The 24079-nt window shown below is 35.3% G+C and overlaps 2 protein-coding genes across 3 annotated transcripts in view; both read left to right on the top strand.

Annotated features, from left to right (window-relative positions):
* TM9SF3 (transmembrane 9 superfamily member 3) overlaps nt 1-16304 on the top strand; it is a 76568-nt gene extending 60264 nt beyond the window's left edge. For both annotated transcript variants that reach the window (XM_007478705.3, XM_007478706.3), the window contains exons 10-15: nt 3445-3584; nt 6274-6342; nt 6834-6980; nt 8822-8905; nt 9058-9134; nt 12088-16304. In XM_007478705.3, coding sequence (XP_007478767.1) covers nt 3445-3584; nt 6274-6342; nt 6834-6980; nt 8822-8905; nt 9058-9134; nt 12088-12155 — 585 coding nt within the window. In that variant the 3' untranslated portion in view covers nt 12156-16304. The remainder of the gene's footprint in view (nt 1-3444; nt 3585-6273; nt 6343-6833; nt 6981-8821; nt 8906-9057; nt 9135-12087) is intronic.
* A 5557-nt stretch (nt 16305-21861) lies between these two features.
* Nucleotides 21862-24079, top strand: part of TLL2 (tolloid like 2) — a 173322-nt gene continuing 171104 nt past the window's right edge. Inside the window, exon 1 of the mRNA XM_007478707.3 lies at nt 21862-23562. Coding sequence (XP_007478769.2) covers nt 23349-23562 — 214 coding nt within the window. The 5' untranslated portion in view covers nt 21862-23348. The remainder of the gene's footprint in view (nt 23563-24079) is intronic.

Here is a 24079-nt window from a genome sequence, read left to right on the forward strand (position 1 = left end):
ATTTATTTCCAATTGTTTAGATCTAGTTTTATTTATGTGAAAAGTGTTTTTTAATGGTATTCATATATCCTGCATTTGTCTTGGCAAATAGGTTCCCAAATATTTTATATTGTCTAGAATGATTTTAAATGGAACTTCTCTTTCTAACTTGCTGCTGGGTTTTGTTGGAAATTATATATAGAAATGTTGATGATTTATGTGGGTTTGTTTTGTATCATGCAGCTTTGCTCTTAGATTGATTTTCTAGGATTCTCCAAGTATATCATATCATCTGCGAAGAGTGATAGTTTAGTAGTTTAGTTTCCTCATTGCCTGCTTTAATTCCTTCAATTTCTTTTTTTAATTGCTAAAGCTAGCATTTCTAGTACAATATTAAATAATAGTGGTGATCATGGGCATCCTTGCTTCACTTCTGATCTTATAGGAAAGGCATCTAACTTATCCCCGTTGTAGATGATACTTGCTGATGATTTTAAATAATGCTACTTAATATTTTGCAGAAATTTTAAAAGATGACCCTCCTGGACATATCATTGCCTACAACATTTTATACATTAAAATCCTAGTATTGTGACTCTACTGAAAAGTTTTCTTATTAATTGACATACCTGAAAATTGTATTACAAAGTTGCACTGAAGTTAGAATAGCATATCTATTTGAAGCAAGTCTATACAGCAACTTTTAGGGTGATTTTACATTAGCATGCTCTGGAATGGAAAATAATATTCTTTGTGCTAAACCTGTTTTAATAATCCAGACTGTCAGAGAATTTAGTAAATTGATTCAGTGTAACAAAAGACTGGATGTTGGCACTAACTAAGCACATACTTACATTATTATTATGCTTCTTATTCATATCATAATTTGGAGACAGGAATGTTGCTGAAAGGGAATTTAACTGTTCCAACCTCTCTTCACAAATATAAATTCCTTCAGTGTAGATGCATTTTGTTTTTGTGTCTCTGGTATTATACTACTTTGCATACCATAATAAGCACTATTCATTGTTTGCTGAGAGTTTTAATCAGTTTACTTTGGTATATATTTTTTCTTTTGTGATTAGTGAGATTTTATTTGTAAAACATAATTAAAATGTTTTAGGGAATATTGATATAGGGTTTTTGGTTTTTGTCGAATACTCCCAAGTACTTGAATTTACCTATTTCTTTGGAGAGGGAAACAATTATAAAATTTTAGGGCTGGAAGTAAGGAACCATAAGGTCATCTAACCTCAAGGGCAGAGATCAGTAATTGGTTACTTTGCAACAATTTGTAATTAAATGAGAACTAAGTATTTAAAATGTGTTAGAGTAGCCATAGCTTTTGAAAATAGATTGTGATTCTATCTAAGAGGACAAAAGGAAACAGTAGATAGTATCCCAAATAATTCTTAATAAGCTGTTTAATGTATGGTACAGCCTATTTGCTACATATAGCTAGTTTTAGATTTGTCTTTGTAAAACATTATCAAGTTGTAGAATTTATTACTGATGAGCTTGCTTGCTGTAGTTTGCATTTCCCATATCCCAGTTATTCTCTCCCTCTTCCCCCATTTCTTCCCCCTGATTTCTCCTCTCATATTTGCGATGAAGGACAATTATGTAAAATTTTAAATAATTTTTATTTGATGCTTTCCTATCTAACAATTTACAAATTTGTATCTAACAAATTACAATAGCAGTAGTACAGATTATGAGTTGATGAGGGTTTGTACCAGAGTAGTGGCCGTGCCATAAGAGAGAAGAGGCTCATTTTAAAGATATTACAAAGGTGAAATGGGCAGAGTTGGCGACAAATTAGACATGAGGGCAGAAGGGTAATGACAAATTCAGGATGAATCCTAGAGGTTGAGAGCCTGAGAATCTAGGAGGATGGGCAGATAGACTTGGAAAACTTTTGGGAAATATTAGGTTTAGAGTCATGGTGACTTGGACTTCAATCCTAGTTTCATATTGCCCATGTGACTTTAGGTAAGTTTAACCTCTGTGGACCATAATTTTCTCATCTGTAAAATTTGGAGGTTGGATCAGATAACCTCTAAGGTTGTTCCAGCCCTAGATCTGTGATACTGGCTTGTTAATTCATTTTTTCCTCCCACAAAATAAATCAGTTGCCTTATTTACCCCAAAAGAACATGAACTTTAATTGAAGAAGATACTGAGGAAAAGTGTCATGTACAAATTGGTACACCAGTGTCAGTGGCCTGTAAGGATTGATGATACATTTTGTACTAATTCTCTACCTGAATTATTTTTTGTCTGATTTGCCTCAAACTTCTTGCCATTTTTCTCTCATCTTTGTTTTTTGCAGTCTTGAATTTCATCACAGCTTTATTATTCTCAGTTAATTTTTTTATACAGGAAGTCATGTATAGCTCTATCCATAGACTCTGGTTTCTTAAGTATTTCTAGATTTATCTGATTGCAGGCTGCATATTAGGACATATCTGTTATTTGCAGTTACCTTTTTCATCACTAGATGGTGGTATCATACAGATTTAAGAACCGTTTCTTTTTAAAGTTTACCAACTTGGGATAAGAGTTCATTTTCCATTGGGTACTTTATTTTTTAGGAATTGCAAGCTTGCCTAATGGCTCTTTAATTAAATTCACTTTATTAGGCACTTTCCAAAAATTTTTTTCTCCATAGATTTCAGGGACTGCTATATTTTTTTCCAGTACTTTTATTTTAAAGAGAGACAACATAATAAAGAGCTGGCCTCTGGCCAGAAGACAGGCTCAGCTCTAGTGTCTGATACATGCTAGCTGTGTCACAATAATCTTGGTCAAATTACTTCACCTTTCAGGAGCCCAGGCAAACTCTCTAAAGACTTGAAGTTCAAAAAACATCTGCAAGTGTTTCCTTACCTGGAACTCATTAGTGAAATCACAGATTTGAACCAAAAAATATATGATAAACACTTAGTGAACAGGGACTTATTTTGTATAAATTTGGTATAATGCTATGTGGTTGTAACAATAAAAGATGTGAATGATCTCTTCAGAGCATGAAAATTGAAGTGTAGAGAAATGAATGTAGAAGTGATGTAGAAAAGTAGTGGGAAAACCTTTGTAAATCACAATATGTATATTCAAGTAGATCATTAGAGCATGAGGAATATGTGGTGTAAAGGGCACTTGATTTAGAAGCAAAATTCTGGCTCTGTTAGTAAATGTTTGACTGTTAAGAGGTGTTTTGTTTTGTTTTTTGGTTTATTTGTTTTTTTTTAATTAAAGGAGATATCTCTGAAAGTTCTAGCTTTTTTCTGATCATTTCAATTTCTTGTTTAATAAAATTATATTGCTAGTTTGGGAAATTTGAGGAACTTTATATTTAATAATTTTTATGATTAAATAATGATAAAAGTACTTTCCTGTTACTTTAACCTTGATGATATTGCAACTGGTTTTTATGTAACTATAGACATTTTGTTAATTTTGCAGGTTGCTGTTTGTTGCATCTGCTTTTTTGTTATTCTTCCCTTGAATCTCGTTGGTACGATTCTAGGCCGAAATCTGTCAGGCCAGCCCAACTTTCCTTGTCGTGTGAATGCTGTGCCTCGTCCTATACCGGAAAAAAAATGGTAAAGGAGAAAATCATAACTTACATATTTATTAGAATAAAACAGTCTTTATAGCTTTTAGGATATTGGATTCTTTATATTTGATTATAGGAACTTGAATGTTTTGATTTATTTCAGTAGATATTTTGGTCCATATTGGCATTTAATTAAATTGTTTGAAATGGCATAATGGTCTCAGATATGTTAATGTGATGCTAGAATTGAAGTGGAGAGATGGCTTAGGACACTAGAGCTTTCCATTTCTTTATGTGTATTGTTTATCAAAAGGACAATAAATGATAGGAACTTATTTCTTTGCTTTGACACAGTCTTTACTTTTATTGGAGATCAAGTTAGAAACATAGCGCTGTTACCATATTATCTTTATTATTCACATAGTATGGGATTTTTCGTGTATTTTGTTCTTTATTTTAAAAATGCCCATATTTTATCTACTTTAGTGTTCATTTGGTTGTATCACAAAACAAAATTTTCCTAGCTGTTAAGCATTTTATTATGGTATTATGTTTATTTCAACCCTTTGTGACTCATGAGATTAAAAGAAATGTTGCAAGAGCATGTGAATTCATACAAGGAAATTTGTTGAAAAGCTTTTATATACAGTTATTTTAACCTCTTATAAATACTGTTTAGCTTTTTGTAAATACTATTCTGAAACAATTTTTAGATATGTGGGTATCCATTATTCTTCTATTTCTACTTGTGTAGTTTGAGAAGCCAAGACCCAGAATGAACTTCAATGAGATCAAATAGATTATTTCCTTCATTTTCAGAAGGAAAGAGTGTTCTGTTATTCAAGATAATAGAGTTGCCTATGCCCCTTTTCTTAGATTACTCAGTGGAGAAAAATTCCTAGTTAGTTTTATTTTACTGCAATTGAAAAAGAAGGAGCCAACTTTTTGGCTATTTTACCTGGATGGGAGATGGAAGTGATTTTGGATCAATTTCCTCTAGTGCTTGGGATGGGGAAAAGAAGGTAAACAATAAGTAGAAACTCTTGTGTGGATTTATTTGATCTATAATATAATACTTTCTCCTCATCTATGTATCCCTGCTTTTCTTGGGTTTTGTGCTCTTTCCCTCCTTTATGTGTTTATTTCCATCTCCCCCTACCCCCACCCCAAGAATGTGAACTCCTTAAGAGAAGGGACTTTTTCATTTTTGTCTCAGTTTCCCTACTGTGTAGCCAGTTCCTTCCTTATACCATATTTATTAAGTTTGTACTTAATGAATTTGTTGGATCTGCAAAATGAGGGAATTGGACTTTGTTACTTCTTTTCCAGTTTTATAATAGGATATTTAGGATATTATGCCTTTATCCTTAAGTATCATTTAGGTTTAGAATGTTACTGTTATACTAAAGTTTATAGTTTATTATTCTATTTTATATTTCTCAGACATCCTTTATAAAGCAGATTCCAGGGTAGCTAAGTGGCTTAGTGGATGAAGAATCAGACCTGGGTTCAAATATGACTGTAGGCACTTCCTACCTGTTTGACCCTGTGCAAGTCGTTTAATTCCATTTGCTTAGTTAGCCCTTATTATTCTTCTGCCTTGGAACTGATACATAGTATGGATTCTAAGACAGAAGGTAAGGTTTAAAAAAAAGAAAAGCAGAACCCATATTTTTCAAATATAATCAAGAGGGGTACATAACTTACAGAATCTATGAAGTAGTGTCACAACTGCGATTTGGAGAAAATTTTTAGTTAGTGGCTTCAGGTCTCTGTTAGCTATTTAATAATATTTTTCCATAATCTCAGCATTAGAAGGTAATCTATCTAAGTCCAGTCTGTATAGAAATCCCCTCTAAAATCCCCAGCAAGTAGGCATCCAACCTTCATTTTGAGGTTGTTAGGGATAGAATGAACATTGGATTTTTAGTTATAAGCCATGGGTTCAAATTCTACTTCTCTCACTGCTTGTGTAACCCTTGACAAGTCACTTAATTTTACTACCTAGTTGGAATAGATGTCCTCTGAGGTCCCTCCCCACTCTAAAAAAATATGATTCTGTGAATACATTTCTTTCTGACTTTTTCATGCCAATTGGCTTTCTGTCAATGTAAACCCTTTATGGTTTTTTTTTTAATAGAGGGAATAATTAAGAACCATGGAGCAAAAAAAAAAATTTATGAATCACTACTCCATTCTTTGGCCAATAGTGAATATCATATTTGCATTGCCCATTGCTTTAATTTCTTAATTCTTACATCTCATTATTTTACTCTTAAGATATTTGAGTAAAATCCTATTCTAATATTGCACCATGGTCTAGAGTTTACCAATTTACCCTTTGTTTTGAAAGGCATTGCTCATGGAACTCAAATTATGGCAGATCCTACCAAACTGGAAAGCTTTAGATATATGAGTCTAGTAATGGACTATGTCTTTCTCAGTACCAACATAGCTGTAATTAGAAAGGTTCTTCATTAAGGTTATCTTTAGGGTGATGGTTGGCCATAGCAACTCAATCTATTTTTCAAAGAGATTGAACTATTTATTGGTGGAGGAACTATCCACACCAGTAAAAACTTGTTTCCTTGAAGTAGGAAAGATGACTACTAATTGATTAGTTACTTACAGAACCCTGTCACTAGCTTGTGTATTTTGCCTGTTTGAATTTTAGTTTTTCTTAAATTTTGGAAAAAAAAAAACACTATACTATGAAAATCATATCATTTTTTCAGGTTCATGGAACCAGCAGTTATTGTTTGTCTTGGAGGAATTTTGCCTTTTGGCTCAATCTTCATTGAAATGTAAGTTTTAGTGTAATGGTTTCTTTTCTTAGAAGACTAGAATAGAATAAATTGGAAAATTGGGTATATATAGAGTCATAGGACGTTTTGCTGGGCTTTTTAGTTAACCCCAATTTTGGGTAAGAGCTTCCCCTAAATTATATCAAAGGTTATCAACCCTATTTTATTCAGAAATTCATGCTTTTAAATTTATATTTAGAGTATCACATGACTAATAAGAGGCTTAGAAATTTAGGCCAAAATTCCAGAGGCGGCTGGTCTGTCATCCTATGACCATAACTTTCAACTGCTGCATTTAATTCTGCAGATGCTTAGAAATTAGTTTTGATTTTTTTCCCCTTTGTTTTCTGAGCTTCATTTATTCTCTATGGGGTGGCAGAAATGGGTGAGAGGTAAAAACAAGAGGTCTTCCCTGAACAAGAGGTGTTCCCCTCCTCGAACAAAGCAAATGAAAAGAATAGGAATATACTTACTTCTCAAATTTTGTTTAGGTACTTCATTTTCACATCTTTCTGGGCATACAAGATCTACTATGTCTATGGTTTCATGATGCTGGTGCTGGTTATCCTTTGTATTGTGACTGTTTGTGTAACCATTGTATGCACATACTTCCTGTTAAATGCAGAGGATTATAGGTGGTAAGTACTTAAAGCAAAGACATTTCTTAATTGGTTACAAATATTGCCAGAAGAGGAATGTTTTAAACAAGTTTGAGTTTTAAATATAAGGAGAATAGATAAAAGGATATCTTTAAAAGCTTTGATTCTTAAGCTATTCTTCTTCTTCCAAGAGCTATAAAGAACCAATTGAAATTTATAAGAATAAGAACAATTGCTGAATTGATAAAAGGCCAAAGGCTATACAATATATGAAGCATATTTCTTTCTTTTTGAGGAAGAAATCCAAGCTATCCATACCCATATGAAAAATGCTCCAAATCACTGATAATTAGGGAAATGAAACTTAATAGCAACTTTGACATTTTATTTCATACCCATTAAACTGACAAAGGTGACAAAAAAGGGATAAATGACAAATATTGGATGGGCTTTGGGAAAACACTTTATCAGTGCACTGTTGCAGCTGTGAAATCATCCAGCCACTTATGGAAAGCAATTTGAATTATGCCTCAAAACTTACTGAACTGTATATCATCCCCCTTTTGACCCAGAAAGATTATGACTAGTTCTGTAAACCCAAAGAAATCAAAGAAAGAAGAAAAGAACTCAAATGTATTACGGCATTTAGAGGTGGTCTTATGGCCTAATGGATAGAACACTGGATTTGGAATCTATGAAACTTGGATTCAAATCCACCCAAATTACTTAACCTCCCTCAGCCTCTTGTTTCCTCATCTATAAAATGGTAATAATAATAGTAGCTCCTATCTCTCATGGTGGTTGTGAGGATAAAACAAGATAATAATTATAAACCTCTATATAAACTTTAAAGTGCTATATAAATGCTAGTTGTTGTTATCATCTAAATCATTGTCATCTTGATAATAAAATTTTCCAAGTTCTTTTGTGGTGGCAAAAAACTAGATGAATTGTGGAGTTGCTAAACAAATAAATTGTGGTATAAAATATAATAGAATATCATTGTGCTGAAAATAAGAGTAAAAGGAATGATTTCAGAAAAATTTGGGAAGATTTGTAAGAATTGCTAGATAGTGAAAAGAATAGAACCAGTCTAACTTAAACAAGGAAGCATTGTTGAGACAAACACCATTAAAAGACTTAAAAGAACTCTAATCATTGCAGTAAACCACAATGTGGCACAGTCTCGTGCTTTGTTTTCTTAGTTAACATGAGTTCCCATTTCTGTTTGAGTTTGACATCCCTGCAGTAAAAAGCTATGACTCCAGACGACTGACTCAATCCCCAACAGAGAGGTGACTGACTTAGGGTGCAGATTGATATGGAATAGACCAGTCTGGGAAATTGTTTGATTATTTGTGTATTTGTTACAAGTCTATTATTTTTCTTTGTTTAATTGGAGGGAGGAAGTAAAGAGAGAAAAATAAAATTTTGAAAAATAATAAATTTAAAAAGACATACTTCTAACAAAAAAGGAAAATAAATCAGATGGATATTTTATATATGGTTGTTCTGGTAATAGTTTTCACAAATTTCATAATCTTCAGACATCTTCATGACTTAAGAAATAGGGAGCATTATGTTAAGATGGGGAAACTGTAAGCAGAGAAATTAAATTATTCTCCTCAGGTCATTATATAATGGTGAATGCAGCAAGACAATGCAGAACATCTGTGCTTCTAACATTTCTGTGTCACCACTGTTCTTATTCTATGGTATCATGTATGCATATATTTTTCAAAAATATGCTTTTCTTACCCCAAATAGAATTTAAAAAATTATGCTCTTAAAGGTTGTTTCACAGAATAAGGAATACTTTATTTCAAGGCTTTTGTATAACTGCTATTTATTTGATAGAGAGCTATATGTTTGTTTTTTAGGCAATGGACAAGCTTTCTTTCTGCTGCATCAACTGCAATCTATGTTTACATGTATTCCTTTTACTACTATTTTTTCAAAACAAAGTAAGTGGTGATTTTTTCTTTTATTTATAGAGTAAGCTTCTAGCCCTTTCTCTAAAGATTCAGAAGTCTGAATATAGTCATTTATCGTCTGTATATGTTAATGTGTGAAAGGCCAACAAGGAAAATACACATTTATTTTTATTTCATTTCAGGATGTATGGCTTGTTTCAAACAGCATTTTACTTTGGTTATATGGCGGTATTTAGCACAGCCTTGGGGATAATGTGTGGTAAGTTGAGAAATGCTTGGAAACTAATCAATAAATCTGTTAAAATTACAAACACAGCAGTATAGTAATCGAAAAGTAAAAAATTACATTTTCTGCCAAATTTTTGTGATCAGGAAGGTTGGAAAATAATCTTTAAGCCCCAATTTTATGTCTTCTGAGGACTTGTAAAATCCAGTTTTAAATCTTCCAATTTTTATTTTGTTTAAATTTGAAGGAAAAGTCTCATGGAAACACTAAGGTTACAATGAGTTTTATACATTTCCTGTGAATTTCATTTATTCATGTTCTTTATGCCTCCATAACCCTCAAGGTAGTAAAACATTAATTTGTCTATTTCAGAAGTTTAATTTTTCTTGGAAGATTGCCTGTTGAGCTCTTGTAGCAAAATTTCTCATTCTCCTTTCCTATCTCCACCTTATAATTATTTAACAAATACCCAAAATCAAAGATGTTTCGTTAAGTAAAGGCATAAAATATTTAATTCTTTTCTGTTGGTGAATTTAATTTTAGCATGGAGTTATTTTTTATGTCTTTTATTAAAGTAGTTACATATTAGCTATTTATGACTTTTTTATTTGCTTAATCTTGGGAAGACCTAGAGAGGCAACATCTTGACATTTATGAGGAAAGTGGAATGAATCTAGCAAAAATTTTTGAGTGCTTTTCCTGTGGAAATTTCATCTTATTGCGGATATCCTTGGCACATTCCATGGGCCCCTGCTGTTCTGGCAGTCTCTCAACCATTTATTCTCTAATAGGCTTATAGGCTTTCAGTTTTAATCTTTTTTTTTTTTCAACTGTTCACGCTGGAACTGATTAAAATGTCACCATAATACAGGAATTATACACATTTATTTCAGTTGCTAAAATGTGTTAGAGAAATTGATAATTTGAAGGGAAAATATATACTTGATATCTTTTTTTTAATTGAGGGAAAAACAGTAAGTATTTCAAGGTGTAATACAAGTTTTTTATCTCTACTTTCTTAACTAGATTTTAGGTTGTTTTGAGGAACTTTTATCTTTAGAATTGTGAAAAATATTTTTGTTTTATTATGTATTTGTCACATTTTGTTATATATTTGTTTTTATTATATACTACTCATGATAGCATAATTCACAGAAACATAAAATTTGTACATTCATAAGTGACCATTTAATCCAACTCATACACAGAAGTTCCCCCCCTCCCCCCCTTAATAACATCTGGCAAAGTAGTTGTCCAAACTCTCTTGAAGTTAATGGTTATCTTTTTTTTTAAGAAGCCTTTTTATAAACTATTTCTTGAGACATGTTCAAAAGAAATTGTGCCCCAAGCAAATTTTTTTTATACTGTTTGCCTATAGGTGAACTTTGTATCAAAGGTCTGGAAAACTGGATTTGGTTTAAAGCAAGTTTTATTATAAAGCTATTATTTGTTAGATTTTCTATTAGTATTTTTGTGTTATATAAGAAGTTAAGTTTAATTTAAAATTTCAGTTATTTATGAACTTAGATCTAACTTTTTTGTTTGTAACATCTTTGTAACTGGTTGACTAACTTTCATATTGGGAAAGAAGCACCAATTATCAGTAAAACAACTAATTAAAATTAGACCCTTTTGGAATTTTGAGCTTTAGTTGGCTTATACTTAGCTAAGCATGGAACATGAGGAATAGGTAGTAGACCTATGATTTCTCTGGCAAAGAGAATTTCCTGGGGAGGAAGCTTCCTCTACCCGCATAGGACAGTACCTTTTCTGCAGCTTACACTCTTAGATAAGAGTTGCCTGGGCCACAGAGAGGGAAAGGGACTTGCCTAGAGTCACATCTATAATAAGTGACACAGGTAGAACTTTGAACTCAAATCTCTCTCCTTAACATGGAGGCTGGCTCTGTACCATACTTTCTCTACCTAAGTATGATTCTTTCAAATAACTAATAAAAACTGATAAAGCTAGTTAAATATTTTAAAAAATGGTAATTCATGGGGTTGGGGGGTCAGGGAGAAATTTTTTGAAACCATACAGGCTCTGCCTTTAGATAACAATTTAATTAAACAAATATTATTAGAATAGAATATTACTAAGAATAAAAATGTCAATTGAAAAATGTTCCTTTTCTAGCTACCTTTAACAGAGCAGTTCAGATCTTGGTTTTAGCCCTGAAAAGTCCCATAAATCACTTTATTTCTACCTGCTAAGATATCTTGCACTAAAGATAAAGAATAGCATTAGGTAAATGGTCAAATCTTTCTGTAATTCATGGCATTTTATTTTTACCTTCATTTATGCCATTTTTACTGTGCTCTATAAATACTTAAAAATTCAAACATATGAGAGAACAATCTCCAACCTTAGCTCAACTCATCTTTAAGGTATCAGATTGGGAGCTGGTCCTCAGTCATGCACATTCATGTTTGTATGTGTGTGTATACACATTCCTAAAATAGACATAATCGCTTAGATTTGCATGTCATCATTTTGAAGAACCTCAAGACGAGTGGTTCTCAACCTAATGCTGTGACCCCGCAATATAGTTCCTCATGTTGCAGTGACTCCAAACCAAAAAATTATTTTGGTGGCTACTTCAAAACTGTAATTTTGCTACAGTTATGATTTGGAATGTAAATACCGGATATGCATTATGTATTCTCATTGCTACAAATTGAGAGGTTGAGAACCACTGCTCAAGACCCTTCAATATAGACATTGTTCATTATTAAATTTTGTCTTACTGTAAGATTCATGCCCTGATCTCACAGTTCTAAGCTATGCAAAATTCTCTTTGATATGTGAATTTCAAAAACCTGTAATCGGACTAATATATAACACTTGATTTGTATAGCAGAATTTTTTGTTCATTTTGGAAGATAATAAATGAAATGTTTCTAAATTAGTAACTCTTAAAATAGGTCATTTTAAATATCTATGGATGACAAATACTGTTTTAAATATTTTTATTTTGCCTTTTCAGGAGCAATTGGTTACATGGGAACAAGTGCCTTTGTCCGAAAAATCTATACGAATGTGAAAATTGACTAGAGAAATAAGAAAACTGGGAACTCTGGATCAGTTACTGTTTCGTGGGGGTGGAACTTGCACAACGTAAAGCGCAAGAAGATAATTGGGCTTAAACACTGGGTACTTTGTGGGTCTCTGTTCGTGGATGGCTTAAAGTAACATCTATTTTCATTGATCCTAGGTTCTTACTGACTGCTTTCTCCAACTGTTCACAGCAAATGCTTGGATTGTATGCTATAGGCATTACTACAGTACATGGCTAATCCTCCCAAAAACTAGCTCATTAAAGATGAATAGACTAGCTCTCTTCAGTGAAGAGGACAAACAGTTTATTTAAAGCATTTGTTCCATTTAAATAAAAAGTGGGAAACTTGGTTGCTAAAATTATATGAATAGAAATCTTTCTGGAATTTAGATATCGAAAAAATAATGTTCCAGAAGATTACTTTTCTCTTATTTTTGCTGCCATTGTCAGGATAGTGGGATGTTTTTATATTTTGGATCTGGGCTCTCTATTTTTTCCAGTTTATTTGCATTTCCAGTATCAACTATACCTACATTCATTTGTTTAAGAGAATTAAAAAGTATATATATTAAAACCTGCATGTAATATATCTGCTGTCGTTCTATTTGGACCAATTTCCCATTTATTTATCTTTAAAATAAATTTCAAATTACATCTTAATTCCATCCAAAGAAGATACCGCCTGAAGACAGAGATGTATTCTCTACAATGCAATTTACTGTACAGTTAGAAAGCAAAATGTTAAATGAAGAGAATATTTGTTTTTATCAAACATTTTGAGTTTTACATAAACATTTTAACTGAATGTCTAAAGTGATTATCATCCCCCTTCTATCCCCCCCTTCCAATTTCTTATATCTTTTGTTTGGGTTTGAATGAAGGCTTTACTTAAGACATTATAAGAAAAAATGGGAGGGAGGGGGAGAGGGTAATAAATGTATATAACATAAAATAATGTAACTTAGTTGTAGATCCCAAATGCATTTGGATGTACAGATTTACTACGGAGTACTTTTTCTGATGATGATCTGGTGTAGAAATATGTGAATTTGGGTAGCTTTTTACATCTTGCTTACCATTGCATGAAACATTGGGGTTTCTTCACTGTGTGTGTGTGTGTGTCAGTCATACTTATTTTTCGGGAGAGGGTTGTTTTCTTCTCTTCTTTCTGAGGCTTTCACTGGAGCCAAATTTGTAATTTAGAGCATTTAATTTTGTTAATCCTGTCTGGACACATAAAATATCTAAAGCATTACTGCTTTAGAGTGTTCAGAAAATTAAAATAAAATTTCCTGACAAAATTGTTTTGATTGTGAAAATAGATGTGTTTGCAATTTGAAAAGTGTTCAAAAAGGCAATTATTTCTCAATGTCAGTTTTAGTATACAGTGTTGTTTTCAAGACCAGAGAACCCACACTTCAAAGTCCAAAGTCCTTGCTTACATCTATATTATTTAGTATAATTCCAAAATTAATGACTATCCATTCTTGGCTGACCTTTGAAAGGTATGTTCGAGTTGGTGTACTACATGAAAAGTAGGGATGTAGTATGACTGTTTCTTAAAGCAAGCAGATAAAGGTCACAAATTCCCAAGTGTAGAGATGATCAATTTTGCAATATATCTGGCCAGAAGAATCTAATTTGAAATTGTTTCCTCGGCATGATTAAATTACTGTCATTTTTTGTTAGACAAAGTAACTATATAGAATAATAGTGTGTTAATATTTTTAAAGACACAAAACATCTGTGTTTAAGCCTAAATAATGTTATATTTGTGTAGTTCATTACATATCATAATGGATAATAGGTCTTGTAGTTGGATGGAGTCTCTCTAAGATATATTTCTAGAAACTGACAGTATTGTGCATCTTTCATGATGTATGTAAGCTGTGTGAATGACAAAATTATTTGAAAAAATAGTGCTTTCTTGCCCCTAAATAAGGATTCTATGAGGAAATGAGAGTGTGTTTAGAAGTAGAAAGTAAATCTTAAGTGAAATCATATTCACCAAGCTGAAAAAGTACACCAAAATATATCCCCAAAGTAAAACATTTTGATTCCTCCCTTTCCTATTCTCAACTACTTTGACAAGTGAGATCTTTAGCTACATTTATGAAAATATAATTGCTTATGATTTAAAACCCAAATGTGTGAATGTTGCAGTACTTTTAAAAGCACACGATCTGGTCAAGAATAATTGAATTGCAGGTGTTTTGTCTTACTATGAATACATTTTAAAATTTAGTTGTTGTTTAAGTGCAGTTATACTAAATCCTTTTGTTCTTTTAAGTCTTAGTGAAAATCAATTTTCTTAACTAAATCCACTAAAGATGAAAGAGAATTCATCTTAAGAAGGGCTTTTTGATTCTTGGTGCCTCTATAGTTACAGGTAGATAGATGACTATAGTTTGAAAAACTTATATTTCTTACTGTTGAAGTGGGATTAGTGAATTGAATTGGTTAATGAAATGGAGATTGTTTTTGTCATTTCCAAATGCTATGTGATTTTTCTTTCTTTTGTTAATATTGTTTCTGTCACAATAGTCTAAGTGCATTATCAATGCAAAAATTGCTAAAAGGGACAAACCTTGCCTTTGTTTCTGTAAGCATGTTTCTATTGAAACAGATAAATAATAAAGTGACATCTCTTTTTTGTATATCCTAGCACAAGAGGAGGGTGAAAGTAGAGGAGTCTGCTTAAGGGGATGTAAAGCCTTATTTATATATCATATTAGACTCTTCTGCATATTACCCTTAAATAGAGACTGGATAACTAGAATTTTATTGAAATATGTTATCTGAGCTGGACCTGTATGCTCAGGTTTTTTAAGTAATCACTTACTCGGTTGTTACAAGTTGCAGTTCATAATGACAGCCACTATAGTTAGGTTTCTTCAACTTGGAACTGTAAGCCAGTTTTATTCACTTTGATACAACTTTTGTTTTTTTTCAATTCTCAAAACTACTTAGTAGCCATTTGATGCCAAATTTTGTGCAAGCAAATGTTTGAAATTGTTCTGAATTACGACAAAAGTGAATAGTTTACAAATGTAACTTGTGTTGTACAGGAAAAGTTAAGCTACAGAAGGACTTTTTGCGTATGAATTCTGGAAAATAGCTCCTTTGGAGCTATATAATGAAATTCCATCTGGATTTAAATACAAATTAATGGCATGTCTTAGTATAACCCCATTTGTTGGTTTGAACACGTGGAGTGAGTAGTAAAAAAAATCAACACACAAGTGCTTGAAAAATTTTGTCTTCATTCATACTACATAATTATCAAAACTGTTTCAGCAACTGACATAAAAGAGGACAGGGCCATAAAGATTTATGGAAGAATGTTTTCCTGTGTAGGCCATTTGGAAATTTAGTTCACAGGTTTATAGAGATTAGATACTAGCTGTAGGTAATACAAAAATTTACATAATACATTTTAGCTGCAGAATGTAAGATTTAATTATGATAAAAAGGAATGTTATAGTTCCATCCTACATAAGAAGCCGTTCTCCAAAAGATTGCTTTTGATTCTTCTTGAAGATTGTAGGTGGAACATGCAAAGGAAGAGTAGAAAAGTCATGGGAATTACTTCAGTATTTCAGTGAAGAGAAGTAAGGAAGCTCTTTCCAAGGCTTTATATGGGAGGCTTGGATGAATTGAGTTTGGGAGGGGACTCTTTTTAAGTAATTATTTAGTGACAGTGCAATATACTGTAGCTTCATCCTAGGAAATTATTTTGTGCTCTCTTAGGCTGGAATGGAAGCAAAGCAGAAATAACATTTGATTCTATGCGAAGGACAATAGTGGGTTAATCTTCTTAAAAGCCACCTGCTGTGAATTAGCACCGCATGGAAGAGCAGTTATACTTGGGCTTTTTAAAATGTTTGAAACTTGAATTTATAAATCCCCATAAGCAAGGATGTTCGGTGACAAAATTGGGAGGAAACAGTTGTTGCTTGCTGATTATATTCATTTTGTACACACTCCTGCTCTGTGCAAGCCATAATTTGCCACCTGGCTTTTTTGAGTACTAGCAAACCAGTATAATGTATCAAGTACCTCTCTGAGGTTCTGGTGTGTTGTACGTACCTTAACTGAAGTTGGTTTTTTTAAGTAATAAAAAAAATGTTAAACTTCTGATTCAATGGATGCTTGCTTTCTTTTTTCATTCTGAAAAACAAGGTAGCCTTTGGTAGTTAAATAATAATCACATAAATATGAATATAAAGAGGTGGCCAACTTTTCACATAAAATTTTAATGTTTATGAAAAAAATTTTAAATTTTAACTTCATTTTTTTCCACTCTTATTTTGTCTTCTGACTTTTTTTTTTTGGTAGTTTCAAAGTCTTGGATTTAAAGAACATTTCCTTCATAGTCTATTCCTACAAGTCTCATTATTTTATAGCTTCTGGCCCAGGACATATTACTTTGCATTCTTGTAGCGTTTATTACTTTCTAAAAGCATTTTCTTACATCTTATTTTACTTTCAGAATAATTTTTGTGGGATACATAGTTGTGGGATACATTGAGCCTTGATCAATTGAAAGATGGAGGTTATAATGATTTGCTAAGACCAAATACTGGGGCTTAAACTCGGTTGGTTGGTTGGTTGGTTGGTTGGTTGGTTGGTTGGCCAATCTCTCACATTTTCATTTAAAACTAAATATATAAAAATGAGTTCATGATCTGCTTTGGTGGCTGTGGTGAGGATCAAGTGATGATGAATATGAGAGCATTTATAAGGGTATGATAGTGTTGGAGCTTTGGAGATGGAAGACAGGACCTTAGTTAGATGTTATATACTTAATCACATAAAAGTTAAGTAACCTGCCCAAAGTTTCACAGCTAGTGGCAATGTCAGGATTTGACACTGAGATCACATTTTGTACCATAATGCACTAGTGTGGATTTATCGATTGAAATTCTTTCTGATTCCTTTAACTTTTTTCTTTTGTTTTCATCCTTTTTCAAGCAACTCACCATATGTTGAGTAAGAATGATAGCATTATTTCCCTTGTACTTCCTACTGCATAGGCTCATTTGAGGATAGATTATGTGCAAGCCCTTGGCAAACTGTGAAGGTATTAGACTGATAGAGGTCTGCGGTACCTTAGCAATCACTTGAAAAGATCCTGAGAAGCTAAGCCCAAGGTCATCATGTTAGTGGCAGAGCAGGAGCAGGAGTGTACACTTAGGGCTCTGGATTCCAAACCAGAATTTTCCACCATCTCTTGCCTAAAGCATTGTACGTTAAAGTTCTGTGATCATTTCTTTTATTCATTCTTTAGAGACATTTGCTTGTCCATGTATATGACAGACATTGACTCACAAATATATTTAGGAATGTGGTAATGGATTTCATTTTCTATATTATTTGGCCTTTAATTCTGAATTTGCCTATTTCTGTTTCACAGGGTTTACATTAGAGATTATTTTATGCAATTCAAATTTAACTTACAAAACTGATGAGAAAATAAGGAAGTTTAAGAAAAACTCATCAGAACGTAGACTGTTGAGTCATAGGAGTTTTAGAGCTTTATCTAGTCTAATTCATTTTAAATGAGAGAAATGACATCTTCAAGATCATGGTGGGGGGAGGGGTTAGCTGGGTAGCTCAGTGGATTGAGAGTCAGGCCTAGAGATGGGAGGTCTTAGTTTCAAATCTGGCCTCAGACACTTCCTAGCTGTATGACCCTGGGCAAGTCACTGAACCCCCATTGCCTAGCCTTTACCACTCTTCTGCCTTAGAATCAATACACAGTAAGATAAGGGCTTTAAAAAAAGAAAAGGTTATACAGAGCAAAGGCTACAAGTCAGGTCTCTAGATTATTGGTTTACTGCTCTTTAGTATTTTAGATTGCCTTATATCCCAAATAGATTTTGATTTGGTAAAGTAATAATTTCTGAGAATATTCTCAGGGAGCAGAAATTCCATAGCCCACCCACTAAACTTGTAACACTTTAAGACCTAGAGAATAGACCAAAGGATAAGATGGAGTTAGCAGTAGGAAATGACAGCTATTCACTAGGAGAATTTGGGCTGCCTAAACTGTGATACAGTAGCTAGGCCTAATCTTGTTTTTGGGTTGGAAAATGGGGGCATCAGGTTAGTCCCAGTTGAAAAGGGTGACGAATGACTCTGCTGTCATTATATTCCCAACAATGCTTGTTCTAGTTTTTTTCTAAATACACCAATCCCCAAGAATCCACTCTGAGCAGGTGATTTCACCTTCTTTACTGACAAAAGTTATGACCTGTGTAAGCCCTCAACTTTTATGGTTTTTGCTCATCTTCTCAACTTGTCATAAAGGAAGACGTGGGTGTCAAAAGTAAATAGAATGCTGGGCCTGGAGTCAGGAAGACTTGAATTCAAATGCAGACTCATCATACTACCTATGTGATATTGAACAAGTTGACCTCTGTTAGCTCCAGTTTCCTCAGTTGTAAAAAGGGGATAATAATAGCACCTACCTCCCAGGATGGTGGTATCAAATGGGATATTTGTAAAGCTCCTAGCACAGTGCCTGGCACATAGTAGACTATGTTGATAGTAACTATTATGCTTAATTTTCTAAAAAAAGCTTGCTTCCTCTGCCATCCTTGTGTTCTTCCTAAAATTACATTTAATGCTTCCCCTCCCCCCCAATGCCCCCTCTTCCTAAACTGATTCTTTCCTCTTGCTTCTGGGACTTTGACCATTTTTTTTTCACTGATTTCCCTGAACCTTTGAGAATACTCAGATATCCCTTATTTTTAAAACAAGTTTAGCTAATTCATACCTAGCTCTTGCTACAATCTTGAGCTCTCCCTTTTACTACCTAACCAGTAGGTAAACATTTACTAAGTTCCCATCAGGTAAGCACTGTGCAAAGTGCCAGGGGTACAAAGAAGGAAAGACAAAAGAACCCTTGCCCCCAAGGAGCTTCTAATCTAAAGGAGACAACACGCACACACACACACATATATGAAAAGATATATGTATGGTGGTGAGCTGGAAATAATTCCAAGGATGGATAAAGGCTACTTGGGAGGATTTAGCTGAGACTTGAAGGATCCAGGATCTCCTGGCTCCCAATTTCTTAACTTATTTCAGGCATGGGGGACAGCATTATGATGATGCCCAGAGTTGGGAGATGGGAGTGTCTCGTGTGAACAACAACGAGACCATTCATTCTTGCTAGATCATGAGAGTAGGTTAGAGGGAGGTGGAAGAATCCTAGAAAGGTAGGAGGGGACCAGATCATAAAGGGCTTTAAATGCCAAATGAGATTATATATTGGTTGCTTGGAGCCATAGGGAGGAACCCAAGGGGTCCTGACAAATATTCAGAGGACCTGAAGGAGTGAGGAGAATGAGACTTGGTGAGAAGGATGACATGCGTCAGGAGGGCCACTGAATTGGTAGCAATAAGAGGCACGGTTTATTGATCACAGCTAGTCTTTTATAGAAAAAGTGTCATAGGTTAAGGGATTAGGTAAGCTTTTTACATGAACAATGGTTAGTAATGATTTATAATCTTGTACAATGACTTAGTTTACCTCACTGAAGCTTAGTTTTCTGTAGGATAATAAATTACAGGTAAATATGTAACCATCTAGCCCAGATTCTTGGGGAAATGTTTGCTTCAATGGGTTTGTCAAGATCAAAGGTGCTTTGGGTGAGATCATACATGCCTGACTAGCTAGCTGATGGCTCTGATTTTATTGGGGTCCATTCTCACTACAAGGGGCTACAATGAAGTTTTTAAATTTTGGGCAGAAGGAGGCATGATGAGACCTGTGCTTTAGGAAGATCACTGACAGTCAAGTAGAGAATAGAGTGTAGAGAGGTAGGAGGCAGGCAGACCAACCAGCAGACTGCTGCAATATAATCCAGACATAAAGTAAAGAGGGCATATACTAGAGTGGTCATCTCACGGTCATCTCACTGCCTTCTGACTTCCTTCTCTATCACTTGATGGTTTTGGACCATTATTGAGCTTACTCTGTGGAGGTCAACCGCATTCTATCAAATCTAATGAGCTTAACCTTCATTCTTCTGGATCTCTGCAGTGTTTTCATGTTGGTGAATAACTCACTTAACAACACACTTAGATTCCAGGGCCCCTCCTTTTTTGTTGGCTTTTCTGTTTACTTTGATAATCTCCAGTTCCCCTTGATATTAGTGTGCCTCTTTTTATTCTTTCCTCTCTAAAACATTTCCTTTGGGCCTTTCCAGTTCACCTCTGTGAAGATTACTCCCAGATCTCCAAACTTAACTGCTTTCTTGAGCTCCAGACTCCCATTTCTTTATTATTATATTATTTTTTGCTTTTATTCCGAATTTAAAACCTTACATAGAAGGAGCATTTACAAATACATATGGCAGAACAGAAAAAGAGCATATGAAACTGTAGGTCTCTATTAAGTAGAGCTAGCCTTCCAGACTTCAATGTCAAAAATCAATTCATTGCTTTTCACCTATAACTTATGTTTCTGTATTTCTCCTGAAGTGAAGGCTTTACAGGTTTTTTCTTTTTTTTTTTTTAGTAATCTATGCTGATCATCTGTTGCCTTTGATCTCTAATTCTTCACATCTAACTGCTAATTTCTGTTTCACCTTTGCCTCTGTCTTCTCATGCCTCATGCTACCATTACAGTTCAGGTTTTACTTCTCAATTGGACCAGTTTCCCAACCCTCTGTCATGATCAATCATAATACAGTAATTACATCACTGCACTGGAAAGTATTCAGTGGATCCTCATTGCCTTCTAAATAAAGTGCAAACAACCTGAGCATTCAGTGTCTTCTACAGTCTGGTGCAAAGGGATAGTCCCCTTTTTTGTCTTGTTCCTACTCACATATGCACCAACCAACTTGCTCACTCATATACTCATTACATGTTTTACAATTTCGTTTCTGCTTACCTCTTCCCTATGTCTAGTGTCCTTTCTTTATCCCAATTCACCCTCTGTCTAGCATTTAACTGTCAAAATGTTACCCATCCTTCAAACTTGCCAAAATGCTACCACTTTTAATTTTGCCTGGCAGAAGTGATTTGCCCCTTTACTTTTTTGTATCTGTTACATACTTATGTCATTCTTCTAATATGTCATATACGTACTTCTTATTTCCCATGCTAGATTGTAAGCTTTGTGGCAGGACCATATTTTATTTGTCTTGGTATTACTATCTAATGCAACATCTTGCCATGTATAGTAGGTACTTTAAAAGTAATTTGTTAAATAAAGAGAATGATGAATGGAGAGAAGCTTTTTGACAGACATGGAATATTTATAGCAAGGATGGATGTAAAGCTCTGATTTACCTAAATAATTTTTTGTAATGACCACACAAAGGTGGGAGTGTAATGAAGTCATTGGCAATTGGAGCACTAAAGGTTTTTGGAGATATCTAGTTCAATCTTGATTTGATAGAGGAGGAAACTAAGGACCAGAGATGTGCTCAAGGCTGCCACAGCTCCTTTTGGTTATTAGGGCCAAAGTAGGATGATTAATTAAAATTTCCAGCATGCATTGAAATGATAGATGGTTCTCCCAAGTTTAATAATAAAACATCAACATATTTGACATATTTTACTTTTCTCTATGACAGCACTGGATATATATGTGTATGTGTGTGTATATATATATATATATATATATATATATATATATATATATATATATTTAAGCTAAGTATACCTATGAAACCCATTTTTAGACTTGCCTAAAAATATGATTTTGTTAAGTTGTAAATTGGAGTCTGAGAGAAAGACAAGCTGCCTTCCAGACATAGTCCATAATTAGATGGCACAGTTTCTTTTTTGCTGTCTTCTATTTTCTATTTATGATATATACACATCAGTATTGAGTTTCACATCTGTGGATCAACAAGATGGTTGGTTTAAGTAGAGTATCTAGGCTTCAGAAATTTGTGGTATCCATGCAAGCTAGAGGTATTTTTTGCTAATACAATACTTATTAACAATTTGCTTATAAGAAGTTGTCATTAATCTTGTACAAGGGGCAGCAAGGTGTAAAGAACTCTGAACTTGAAGGCAGAGTCCCCTGGTTCAATTGGCTCCTACAAACAGTGTTGGCACCTTGAGTATATCCGTCTTCCTGGCCTGTTTGCATCTCTGTAAATGTCAGTGTGAGAATCAAGTCAGTGTGAGAATCAAGTGAGATAAAGAGTAGAGCTTTTTAAATGTTCTATTATTGAAAGGTGGTTCCCCAAATATCTCTAATTTTGCATGTCTTAGAGTAGGAACTCCCAGAAACAAAAAGAAACAAAAAGTCCCCTACGTGAACCAGTGATATGGAATGTGAAAGCCCTGAAATATCCTCCACCTCCCCATAGATGTATCTGTCAGAACCAACACAAGGACTGGGCAAAAGGACTCCAGCAAAGAAAATTGAAGGACACACTAAAGTACATAAAGTGTTGTGTTTACTCACTATCCTGCCCCACCCTCCAACCCCCTGCCATTTGGATGAGAGGCTGGGATGATTATTTTCCTTCCCCAAAGTCCTAACATGCGTCCGCCTTCCTTACCCTTCAGGGACTACTGTATGCTAGGGCAAGAGAGGACACCGAATTTGGGTGCTTCGATGACAACCACAGCCGAGCAGGTGGAATGGAGAGCGAGCTAAGGAGGTTGCAGAGACCAGAACTGAGATTCGGTAGGCAGGACTTGTTAGGAGTTGGAAGTGAGTTGTGCAGAATCAAACAAAACTACCGAGGACCAGAACTTGATTTTCTTTTTTCCTTTTATGGGGTTAGCGACTCTTAGGTGGGCAGCCGAGGTGACTTCAGAAACATTCCCACCCGCTCCTCTCTTTGGGCTTCTTAGCGTTCTTCCCACGGATGCTCTGGAGGAACACGGCGGAGGAGGGACCTTCCCGAGAGCTTCCGAGTGATTGGCTACTCCATCTCACTAAGAGGCGAACGCGGTGTGGTCCAGCTGGGGCGGGGGAGAAGGGGCGGAGCGGTCTCTCCTAGTGCAGCTTTAGTGGCAGCTCCGGCGGTGGGTACCCGGAGCGCGGGTAGAGGGCGCAGCGCTTGGCACGCACTGCGCGCTCGGAGCCATGTACGGCCGCCGCGCTTAACAGTCCGAGCCTGCGGCCAGCCCCGCTCACCTCCGCTTCTGCCCCTGGGCCGGGCAGCGTCGTGCCGTCTGTCATTTTCCGCGCGCAGCGCGCACCTATGGCGCTGGCCCCCAGACTCCGGGCGCCCGCGCTCGGGACTCTGACCACCTTGCTGTTGCTGCTGATGCCGCCGCCGCCGGCGCCTCTGGGGCTTTTCCCCCACATGGCCGCGGGGCTGGATTACTCCTGGGACACTGCCTTTGATTACTCGGTGCTGGAAGAAGGGGACGATGCCCAGGAGCCGCTAGATTATCACGACCCCTGCAAAGCTGGTAGGTACTGCTGGAAGTGGAGCCGAAGTTTGCTTTCCCATTGCCCCGTGGCAGGGATGGCCATTGAGATGGAAATGAGATGTTAACATTCCTGTGCAGCTGTATTTCATGCGGGCCCTCAGCCTCCGGGAGATCTTCCCTCTCCCTGGAGTGGATCTCTCAGGAAAAACAATGCCCAGCGAGGAACTCATTAAATATCACTTAGGGGCCGGGCGAGTTGGTGTGCACCCACTCCTTGGCTGCTTCTGAAGCTCGTATTAGGTGACGCCTGGCTAGAGGGCTCCTGTGCGAATGGGGCTACTGGCCTGAGCTAGTGTGACTTGGGGTAAGATGGAAAACGGGGGAGGGGAGAGCTCAGCCCGTGATGGGGTAGAGAGAGACTAGAGACCTCCTGGTGTCTAGGACCAGATACCTATCCGGCTGTTCGAAATTGGAGTAGGAGAACTGGGGTGGCGGTGGGGGTGCAGTATTTTCCAATCTCGGAAGAAGTTAGTAACTCCAATTTAATTCTTTTTGA

This window comes from Monodelphis domestica, chromosome 1, assembly GCF_027887165.1.
Source record: "Monodelphis domestica isolate mMonDom1 chromosome 1, mMonDom1.pri, whole genome shotgun sequence".
Taxonomy (NCBI): Eukaryota; Metazoa; Chordata; class Mammalia; order Didelphimorphia; family Didelphidae; genus Monodelphis; species Monodelphis domestica.